This window comes from Jaculus jaculus, chromosome 13 (assembly GCF_020740685.1).
Source record: "Jaculus jaculus isolate mJacJac1 chromosome 13, mJacJac1.mat.Y.cur, whole genome shotgun sequence".
Classification (NCBI taxonomy): domain Eukaryota; kingdom Metazoa; phylum Chordata; class Mammalia; order Rodentia; family Dipodidae; genus Jaculus; species Jaculus jaculus.
Genome location: NC_059114.1, coordinates 30530486 through 30542095, shown reverse-complemented (window position 1 = coordinate 30542095; position 11610 = coordinate 30530486). Strand labels below are relative to the sequence as shown.

General features: G+C 54.8%; 1 protein-coding gene across 1 annotated transcript in view; it reads right to left on the bottom strand.

Moving 5' to 3' along the window:
- The window catches only part of Tmem132b (transmembrane protein 132B), a 423578-nt gene extending 421312 nt beyond the window's left edge, over nt 1-2266 (bottom strand). Inside the window, exon 1 of the mRNA XM_045132377.1 lies at nt 2170-2266. Coding sequence (XP_044988312.1) covers nt 2170-2227 — 58 coding nt within the window. The 5' untranslated portion in view covers nt 2228-2266. The remainder of the gene's footprint in view (nt 1-2169) is intronic.
- Between the last annotated feature and the right edge of the window lie 9344 nt (nt 2267-11610).

Sequence of the window (11610 nt, the reverse complement as noted above, 5' to 3'; positions counted from 1 at the left end):
AGGGAAATTCAAGGGTCATCGCCACCCATCCCATCCCACAAACCCTAAGCATCATGAGTCAATGAAGCAAGACGTGTCTATTTTCCCCAACACAGGGGACAGTGACTGCGCCACTAATTTGCACAAAAATGGATTGAATGGCGGGGCCCCCTGGTCGCTAGGCTGGGAGATTTGTGCTAACTCCAACCAAGTACAGTTCCATATGCTTCAGCGCACGAGGCTGTAAGAAGTCCACCCACCACGCTCTTTCCCTGGATAACTGCCCACGCAGGAAAGGGGCTCGGAAGACAGCGCGCCGAGCATGATGCAAGCGTGCCTCCTGCCTAGGAACTCTCCCAGCTCCTTGGCCAGCCAGCACCTTCCAGAAAAAAAGAAAATCCAGCCAGCTCTGAAAGAAGCTAGTTAAGTCCTGAGAATATTTCAACCAAGTGTAGACAGCTAAGGGTTTCTCAGGAACCAGCCTCGCTTTTGGAACTAAATATAGACTTGTCAAACTGTGTTCTCTTTATGTCCCTGGTGGGAACCGGTGAAAGACATGGGCGCCCAAGGACCTAGACAGATTGTGTCCTAGCAGCAGTGCCGAGAACCCTTTCTGAGCCAGCAGCACTCTGAGGGGTAGCACAACGTCCCTCCGAAGGCCAGGCTGCCCAAAGCCACACACAGGCAAGAGCCCTTTCTGGGTGGGGCGTGGCACGGTGAGGGGACAGGTTCTGACACAAAGCTCTGGGCAGGCAGCTGCTCCAAAAAGCCTAGGAGCACATCCAGGCATACGCTGACCCCCCGCGGAGAAACAAAATAGCGACAAAACTGAAATTTTCAAGTCTGAGGGACTGTACACTTCTGCAAACAAGTCCCAGAGCCTCAGCTGGGCTCAGCCCGCAGCAGTGCCCGACGGCGCGAGGGCGCCCAGCTGCCCACCAGCCCACCGAAGGCCTCGCCCCGCAGCGAACCGACGCCGCCCTCCTGGCCCGGGGAAACCCAAGGCCTGCCACTACCTCGCCAAGTAGAAGGTTTTAGTAAATATCTGGGGTCACTTAAGGGTATGTCATAGGAAGACAATGTTTACATTTCTCCCTGAGCCGCGAAGTTACCTTTTCTGGTGCGTTCTGCGGGTCTGCCTGGTTGGTCGGTTAAGAACCAGGGAAAGGAGGAGTGATTTGGGATGAGGGAAAGGTGGTGGGAGGCAATTATGATCGTGGTGTATTGTCCATATGAACGGAGGTTGTCAATAAAAAGTTTTAAAAGAACGGGGAAAGAATGTCCTCAGGCAGGAACTACCTGGTCCTGGTTTGAAAAGGTCAGGGGCACTGAGCCCTCCCCAGCATAGGGGTGCTGCTGTCACCCGGCCTACAGGGGTGTCTCCCCGGCCTGGGGTAAGGGAGGGAGGCTCTCTCTTTTCAGGATCAGCTCCTCAACCACCAACACGTAGCCACAGCAGGGAGGCAGAAAGCTTAGCAAACGAACTCCTGCGGAGGCAACAAGCAGAAAAATACCTGACGAGTTTGCTTTCCCAACGCACTGGCTTTGGGAGACAGCGGCCCGGGGTGGCAGCAGGGACCGGGGATCGCTAATCCCAGGGCGATGGCTATTCCCTCACCGCATTCCAGGCGGCCCTGCGCGCCCCGAGGCTTCCTGGCCACGCGGCCCTTTTCCCTCCGGTCTTGGGGTCAAGGCGGTGGGGCGGCCCGTGTGCCCAGGAAGGGAGCAAAGAGGCACCGGGCTGGGAGGCCACTTCTGGGGGCGTTTGGATCGCGGCGGGGCGCGGGGAAGGACTACTGACAGGTCGGACAGCACTGGCGACACCACCTCAAGGCCCCGCAGGTGTCCTGAAAAGGCACGTCCCTGAGCGTGGGCAGCAGGCCGCGGGTGGAAGGGTTCTGGGGACCCTGGACCACAGCAAATCCCCAGGGCCTGGGGACGGGAAGGGAACTCCTGGGGGCGAGTCCTCGGCCGGCCGCCCCCGGGCGCCCGAAAAGGATGCGCGGGGCAGCGGGAGCGGGAGCGGGGCGAGGCCGGCGCGCCCCTGCCCGGCGCGAAGGGGACCGCTGGAGCCTCCCCCCACCAAGTCCGGCCCAAGTGCGGGAGCTGGGAGCCACGCAGGACTTGAACGGAGGCGGCCAAGTTTGCGCGTGGCGGCCGGGGTCGCGGAGGGGCCCGGGGACGCGTTACCTGGGCACCGGAGCGCGGCGAGCGCCAGCAGGAGCCCGAGAGGCGGCGCCCGCGGCATGGTCCTAGCGCGGCGGCTGCGGTCCGCCCGGCTCCGGGAGCGGCTAGGCGCGGGCGCCGGGCATGGCTCGCTCCTCCAGACGCAGGCGCAGGCGCCCGGGCCCGCGGCTTCCTCGCGGCGCCTCCCCCGGCGCGCTCTCCCGGCTCGGCTCGGCCCGGCCCGGCCCGGCCCGGCTCAGCACCGCGCGCGCTCGCCCAACGCCCGGCACTTGGCTGGAGTTGCGCGGCCCCCGCCCGCGCCCGCGCCGCCGCTCCTGCGCCCCAGCGCCGGTCCCATCCCGGCCGCGCCGCCGCCGCCTCTGCCAGCGCCAGCTGCCGGCCGCCCCTCGAGCCAGCGAGAGAGTGAGCGAGAGAGCGCGCCGGAGGAGGGCGGGGAGGAGGCAGAAGCAGGGAGGACAGGAGGGGGAGGAGCAGGGGGCGAGGAGGAGGGGGCGGGGCGGAAAGGGGGAGAAGGAGGAGGAGAACTAGGGAAGAAGGGGAAGGGGGAGAAGAGAGGGCGAGGAATGCGGGAAGGGGGAGGAAGGAGGATGGACGACGAAGGGAGGAGGACAGGGAAGGGAGGAGAGGAGGAAGGCCAGGGAGGGGGTGGGAGAGAAGTCCAGAGAAGTGCCGGGGTCTGGGGACCCCAGGAGACCGGCGGCGGGACGTGCCTGGGGCAGGGCGCCGGGCAGGAGGCCTAGGGAGACCCGCACGGGTGGTCAGGAGCGTGGGTTTGGCAGGGACTAGGGTGGGGGTGATGCAGAGTGCAGAGAGAAGTTTCCAGGTAGAACCCGGCTGTCGTGTAGGGTCGAAGGGATGGGCGTTCCCAAGGTCGAGGGATGGAGGAGCCAGGGGAGGGCCCCAGGAATGGATCTGCCACGTGTACCCCCAAGGAATTATATTGTTGCGAAGCTGATCGCTGAGTTCCTGTGGTAAATCGTTTCGGGGGTGCCTGCGGAAGCAGTGGCGGCACCCCAAGGGCAGGTATGCCAGCCGGGCGGAGATCCAGAAACAGCCCCCAGGGTCTTGGGGACGTCTGCGACCTGCGGCTTTTGAGGTTGGGACAGTCCTGTCTCCAACCCTAAAGTGCGCCTTCTCCTTGCTCACAGCGGAGCGGGAGCCTGGAGTGGGCTTCCCCGAGAGTCCTGGGCGTCTCCTGCCCCAGCCCGGGACTGTGCCATGCTTCAATCTGGGCTGGATTCTCTCTGCTCTGTCCACCACCACATACCTGCCAGGGCTCCAGAGACTCAGCTTTGCCTGAAAAAGTGGGTCAAGTGGGACGACCAGATCAGTGGTCCAACAGGGGTGATCCAGAGACCTGGGAAGATTCCTGAGTAGCAGCCTTAGCTGGCAGCCTGCTCTGCACGCTGGCTGTGCAGCCTAGACCAAGGGAACCGCTACCCTTCCAGAAACTCAGTTTCCCCGCCTGAAAAATGGAAGCTACCTGGTGCCCCCAACAACTACACAGAAAGCCAGACCTCGGAAATGGCCGGCTTAAAGGCTACTCTGTGGATATCATTCTGCTGCATCTGATTTTCCTCCGGGGCCCTGAGCACACAGGGCTCTCCTCCACCCTCCCAACTGGTCATTAGTGCAAACAGGCTCCTTAGCAGAACTGCTGTCCTCAGATAAAAAGAGGAAGAAAGAGCTAGGGGCAGGTGGGCACTCTCTGGCATGCGTTAATTATGACACATGAAGTCATTCCTCTTGTGCTGCTTGAGCCTTCCCTTCCAAGGGGACCCCCCACCAGCTCCAACCCAGCCCCCTCTTGGGCTCCCAGGCAAGGCTGGACAGTGGGATATCCTGAGACCTGGGGTCCTGCAAAGGGCCTGGCTGTTCCTTATGATGACTCTGCCCAGCTAAGAGGAAAGTCCTGGACATGCTGTTCACTGTCCGTCCTCAGGATCAGCTGTGTGGTGGCTCCAGCTACCTCTTCTCTCTCCCCTTCCAGCGTGTGTGACTTCCACTGAGCTGAGCACCTATCCTGTGTGCACTGCCTGGCCTTGTGGAGAAGAAGCAGGCTGGACACAGCAGCCCCGTGACACACGTACCCCAGGGTACAGCCATAGCTGGAAGGAAGTAGGCCAGGAAGTGCTTGGCTGTGTCAGTGAGATATATGAGGGATCTATGGCCATGAAGGGATGAGGGGTCATTCTGTGTCATACTAGGGACAGGGGACCACTGGAGGACACACACAAGCATACATGAGGCCCTTGAGCAAGGCAAGCAGCCGGGGCCATGCAGTCCTAGATGTGTGCTGTCTCCTTCTCCCTCCCACAGCCATCCCTGGGCAGAGATGACAGGATGCATCCCTGTCGCCCTCCATGGAGCTACTCAAAAGCAGAGGTGGACTGGAGCACACCCTCTGCAACTGAACAGTAGGGGTGATGGTTGAACACTCAAGCATCAAGGAGGAGAGGGATCTGACTTTTGTTTGTTTGTTTTTCAAAGTAGGGTCTTGTTCTGGCCCAGGCTGAGCTGGAATTCATTATGTAGTCTCAGGGTGGCCTCAAACTCATGGAGATCCTCCTACCTCTGCCTCCTGAGTGCTGGGATTAAAGATGTGCACCACCACGCACAGCTGGATCTGACTTTTGAGGGTGCCTTTTACACACACACACACACACACACACACACACACACACACTGGGTGGGAGGATAGAAAGAGTTTATGTTACTTTAGACAAACTCCTAACTCTCTCTGAGCCCCTTCTATGGGATAAACGTGATACTCAAGCCTTGTCCTGCCCTATGCTGTGACTGGGTGAGGATTTCTGCCTGTCAACCAGGTCTCTGGACCAAATTCTCTAATGAGAGTATGTCTGGAGTCTTTATGAGCAAGGACAGAGCCTTCCAGAACCAGGGGGAGGGGCCAGGGAGTCTGGGGGACTAGCAATGTGACCAGGAGACCCCAGAGTGCAGTAGAACCCTCCTTTTACCCCACTCCTCATCCCTAGCCTACTAGCCTCACAACCTGCAGTCTTCCCATGTACAGAGATGGGGAAACTGTGACCAGAAATGGCCCATCTCCTGGTTCTACAAGTATGGGGAGGCAGTTCTTCTGACCTGGCCCAGTTAAGCACAGCTTCCATAAGCCTGCCACTCCTATTTAGCAGGTGCTGAACCTCTAGATTCTCTGGCCGGCTCCCTGCCCTAGGCTATAGCTCAGCCTGCGCGCCTGCAAGGCTGCAGCAAGGGGCAACATTGCCATCCTGTGGCCATCTCAGGCACTGCAGGCAAGGGTGCTAGGGGGACCTGGCAGGCGACCTCCCGACCTCAGTGGGCTAGCTCAACTCCGACAGAGCCTTTGGCCTTTACACAAGAGGTGAGAGCACACAGTGTGCAGTTCTTTGCATTTTCCAGTCAAACTGTGATGCCTAGCAGAAGCCTGACTGACACCCTCACCCACTGAGAACATAGAACTCACGTGCACTGGCACCACCCATGGAACACTGGGGGTGGAGGGGACTGGAAATAGAAGTCAGGCTCACTTAAATAGGAAATCAAAAATGAGCTAAGAATCAAGAATCCCAAGAAATCAGTTGCTCGGTGCTTGAGCCTCTGGGGGAGAGAAGCAGTGGCCTTCCTGGGATGCCCAGCCACACGCAGCTCCTATGGACTCTGCCATGTTTGTTTGGTTGGTGGGTTTTCTGTTGCTGTTTTGTGGGGGGTGGTGTTTGTTAATATCTAGGGTCATACACAGAGACACTTTTACTCTCTCCATTGGGTTGTGAGCTTCTGTCCTTCCACCAAACAGCTGGTGGCACTGGCTGGGTCGTGTGACAGGCTTGGCACAGGAGATACCCAGCAGCTAAAAAAATGCATGGAGGAATGAAACTCAAGGTTAGGAGTTGAGTCCCGGGAAGGTGACAGGCACTCCCGGAGGCCTGAGAAAGCCATAGCAGAAAGGATCTGAGCTCACATAAAGCCCACCAAAGGGAGGGGCTTTGGGGTTCATGGGTTGCATTAAAGTAGGGAGTACCTGCAGCCCTGTCCCTGGCCTCCCATAGGAGAGAGGAGCCCTTGGGTGCTAAGCAGGCAGGGAGAGAGGGGTAGGGAAGAGCCAGCTAGGGCTCAGTAGGTAAAGTACAGGTTGCACAAGCATGAGAACCTGAGTTTGAATCCCTAACATGCAAGTAAAAGCTGAGTGCTACAGAGTGCACCTGTGATCCCAAAACTGGGAGGAGGGAACACGCGGATCCCTGGTGCCTGCTAGCTAGATAGTCTTGCCAAATAGGTGAGCTCTGGGCTCCTTAAAAGACCCTATCTCAGAAAATAAGGTGGGGGGCCTGGGAAGAGAGTTCAACAAGAGCACTTACAGGGAAAGCATGGGACCTGAGACCACCCGAATGTGATTCCCCCAACACCCATGTAAACAGTTCAGCATACCAACACATCGGCAGTCTGTGGGAAACAGAGGCCAGAGAATGCACTTGTCAGCCAACCTGACTGAAAGTGACAGGTCCAGGTTCAGAGAGAGACTGTCTCACAGAAACACAGAGATGAGCAATGAGACATTCTCCTCCGGCCTCCAGACCATGCACACAGGGCATACACATCTGTGCATACACCACCACCACATATACTATACACATGAAACAATAAATAAGATGGGGTGTGGGATTGCTTAGTGGTTAAGGCGTTTGCCTGCAAAGCCAAAGGACCCAGGTTTGAGTCCCCAGGACCCACGTTAGCCAGATGTACAAGATGTATGCATCTGGAGTTTGTTTGCAGTGGCTGGAGGCCCTGGCATGCCTACTCATTCTCTTTCTCTCTCCCTCTTTCTCTGTCAAATAAATAAATTAAAATAAAATATTTTTAAGTTGCCAATAAATAAGATGGTAAAAATGAAGAGTGAATGAGGAAAACAGCCTCTATTAACCTCTGGCCTGTACACACATGCACATGGAAACACACAGGAAGGAAAGCAGCACAGAGGGCGAGCCAGCCATGAAGGCACCAAGGGGTGCTCTTTGGAACAAGTCTGAGATGCACTGGAGGCTGGAAAGTAAGGAGCAAGACCGGAGCTGCTGAGCCCGGCGCCATCCAAGGCTCTGCAGCTGTCCCGCGTCGTGCTTGCCAGTCCCACTTCCCAGCTGACCATCTTAAAGAGTTCAGTTCCCCAGTGCTTGGGGCATCCACCCTGTAACCATCACCACAGACTACTCCAGAACTTTCTTAAGGACCGACTTACTCCATGTCACCCCCTCTCCACTGCCTTAGGCCACGACACCGCCAGCTGTGTTCCACCTCTGAGGCTTCCCTTCTACTGCACACCTCACCTGTGCTGAGCCACGTGCTCCATGGCTTTTCTGTGGCCCTTTACACCCCACATTGTGTTCTTGCGGTCATCTGTGTGGGGTGGGGGTGGGAGGTGTTGTTGGCAGGTCATTCCTGTCTGTAGTTGAATGGTATTCCTTATGGAATGGGCAGCATTTGTTTTAGTGGATATTGAGATATTCACAACCTTAGGCGGGAACACTATAGAATGTATAAGGTTTTACTAAAATACCATTTCAACTCTTTGGAATTTGCATATTTGATTCATTTAACTCTCACAACCCAACTATCCATTCATTTTGCCCCTAGCAGTGTGACCTCAGGTTCTGTGGGCACCAGGATGGATGGGCTATGCCAACCACACATTCCAAGACCACCCCAGATGCAGCTCTGCTTGCCTTCCCAGCTCTCAGCTGCTTTGTAGGGCACAAGGCAAATCTGTCACTCACTCCATGGGGCCCAGTTCTGAAAAAGGCCTGTGACCCAGCTCTGACCAATGAGAATGGGAAATATGGAGACTGCTTTCCTGATCAAAGGAGAAAAGCCAAGGCCCTTTTTGCTCTCTGCCCCTTTTTTTCTTCTTGGCAACTTGTTGAGTGAAGTTGTGGTGAAACAGGCTCTGGTTCCGTCTTATGACCATGAGGTCCACCAACAGCCACTGCAGGGGACAAAGACATAGATTCTGGCAACATTCTTAACTACCACATCACCCCCACCACAGGCTTTTCACTGCCATGCTTCACTGAGACAATCAAAGGCAGCCTCATTGATAAAGGTGGGTTCTGGAAGAGCCCAGATAGACAGTCACATACACTCACCACATTCACAATGTACCTTGAGAGATAGAAAGAAGAAAAAAGTTCTGCTATTCTGACTTTATGAGTGTTAAATCACTTTCCAAATTGTGTGCTCCTGGTCTGGGGGTATAGCTCAGTGGTAAAGCATTTGCCTGATATGTACAAGGGCCAGGGATCCATCCCTAGCATTGGGGAGGGCCTGTGCATGATACCGTTCTTGTGCATGGTAAGTTCTGGGGCATATGCATGGTTAGGTCTGGGGCATATCCCCCAAACCACATTGAGAGTGAGGGATTTGCAGCTTGGGGTCACCATGCTAAGTGCCCCTACAAAACTGTGCTGATGAGGTTCCCACCCTAGGTGGCCAGGGCGTGTTGCCCAGTCTGTATTTCTCATATACAGATGGCTTTCTTTACTTGTTTTTAACATGCACATCTGTGTTGTTCCATTCATCAAAGATGACCATATCAGTACTAACTCATTATCCATTCAAATTTGTAAATATTCCAGAGAAGTTTGCAATGAGATTCATAAATGTACTGAAATCACCACCACCTGTAATTTCATCACCATCATCATTTTGGTGCAGGAGGTCAAGCCCCCATGGGACACAAACCCTTCTCACTCTTTCTTTTCTTTTCTTGCTATTTGTTGTTGTTGTTTTTAACATAGGATCTCACTCTAGCCCAGACTGACCTGAAACTCACTCTGTAGCCAGGCTGACTTCGAATTTATCTCTTCCTGCCACAGCCTCCCAAGTGCTGGTATTAAAGGTGTGCACTACATGCCCCAAGTCTCCCGGTATTCAATCCAGACTCTTCAATTGGGCCCAAGCAGCCTCCGATTTAGCCTGAGAGATGGTGGTGACACCAGCATGGCTCCTTATCTTGACCACACCTGCCCATGTGGTCAAGTAATTCCTTCAAGTAATTCCTCCCTCGCACCCTGTTTATCCTCTGACCCTGCAGGCAATCTAGAGGGAATGGTACATTCTGCCAGGATCCTCTGAACTAACTTCTAGGATATGTGGAGGCTTCAGTTCTCATGGCTGGATGCTGGGCCAGGGGCAGGGTGGGGAGCCCTCATTACTGTCCACAGAAGGGATGGCACCTGACCTATGGTCCTGTGTTTTCCTTCTAAGAGGAACAACTGACTGGTTTGGCTCATTGTCACGTTGAGCTTATCACAAGACACGAGTTCTCCTCGTGTCTCCAGCCACAGGGCTCAGCGCAGTGGCATGTTTTACAGTGACCGCGGCCTGAGTGGGAAGGGTCTCGGGGCTCACACAGTCAGAGGTTATGGCTTTAGACTCAGCTGATGCCGAGCCTCAGGACTTGCTCTCAGCAGAAGAAGGGTAGGAAAAGAATGTCACTGGGGCTGGAGAGATGGCTTAGCGGTTAAGCGCTTGCCTGTGAAGCCTAAGGACCCCGGTTCGAGGCTCGATTCTCCAGGATCCATGTTAGCCAGATACATAAAGGGGCTCATGCACATGGAGTTCGTTTGCAGTGGCTGGAAGCCCTGGCGCACCCATTCTCTCTCTCTCTCTCTCTCTCTCTCTCTCTCTCTCTCTCTCTCTCTCTCTATCTGCCTCTTTCTCTCTGTCACTCCCAAATAAATAAATAAAAATGAACAAAAAAAAAATTAAAAAAAAAGAATGTCACTGGCCACAGGCGGCGGATCACACTCTGACAGATTACATGACCCAGCTCCCCCAAAAGGTGTTTGGCATAGAGTAGATCCTGTTGATTGCTGCCAACGCAGCTTACTGTTAATAGTGGACTCTTACTGCACGCACACTTGAATGTATACTTTCCCCATTAATAAGATGCTGGGGGCCAACATCATTTGATTCCCTGATTGACAGCAGTTAGATACTTCCCTAATGTCTGGCTGCCTTGAACAGAAGATGGTTGGTCAAGAGGCCAGATGGATGGTCCTCGTGGCCACTCAGTGGCTGTGAACATACAGGCACCTGAGGAAGCTGCACAGCAACCACAGCTGCTTGCTGCCAACTGGCAACTTCAGACCCAGAACTCACTGTTCCAGCCATGACTGTTGAGCTGATCTTCCTGTAGCCACTCATCTTGGTGTACTCCAACAGCCACTTTCACCCAGGCCAGAAGGGAAGGACTTCCTCTCATTGGTTCAAACAACCCTGTCATTGGTTCATATGCATTTGCCCTGATTGGTGCAGACACCCTGGCTACACCCACTTTCTGACTATATAAGTAAGCTGTCTCCTCACCAGCTGGAGACACCCTCCTGTGCTGTTCCCTAGTTAATTCTAGACTTCTCTCCAGGGTGTTTTCTTGCTCACTCTTTATCATGAGGAGAGTAGGCTGAGCTGGCTTCATAGAGAAGAGAGAGCAGAAACATGAGCACAGCAACAGCATCAATGGAGGCAGTAGCAACGGCAGTGGCAAGAGGGCAGCTGAAGACTTACTGGCAGTGGCTGGGGAAGAAATGATGAGGAGCAGAGGCAGCCAAGAATGAGGGATAATGGACATACATAGAAGGTGAGAGACACCAGAGAGTTGAGGCAAAGACAGAAGGCTATAAAGAGATGAGAACCTGAGGGTTCTGGTTGCTAGAAGAATCCTGGGGAGCTATAACACCATTACCACAGGAGCTGAGGGCCTGCACCCAAGGCTGCCCAGGAGCTATAACCCCACAGCAGCTAAGGGCCCAGCACCAAGGCCTGCCCAGGAGCTGTAACACTCACCACAGGAGCTGAGGGCTAGCACCCGAGGCCTGTCCAGGAGCTTCTACTACTGCTAGAAACCAAGGACGACAACAGCCGTCAAGCTCCAGGTCCTGGTGGTTAATTCCCAGAGCAATGATTCCCCTCCTGCCTGACAAAAACCAGCAGACTCTGATTCTAGAGCCTGGAGTGGGAGGCCTCTAGCTCTCAGAAGTGTAGTTGGGAGCCTCTGGCTCCAAAGTCCAGCCTTCAGGTCTTGGGAACTCCCAAGACCTGGGACCACCCACTCCACAAAAGTATACCTACATCCACCATAATTCCTACCATGGTAGAAGAGAAAGGCCAGTAGATTGATGGCAACATGTCCATCATCAGACAATCTCTGTGTCAAGGATATGGAATATGCTAATTGGCCAGGCCTGATAAATCATGTGAGCCCATCCATACCACACCATGCAAGCCCAGATCCTTTACCCAAAGCCAACACCCAAGTTCTCCCAGATGATGCCCCTGAGAGGCAGAGGGCCACTCTGAAGATGCCAGACACAGCTCAGAGGATCAAGAACTCTAGAACACCAGCCCTGATTTTTCTTAGTCAGTTCTTCCAGCATGAGGCTTCCATGACTT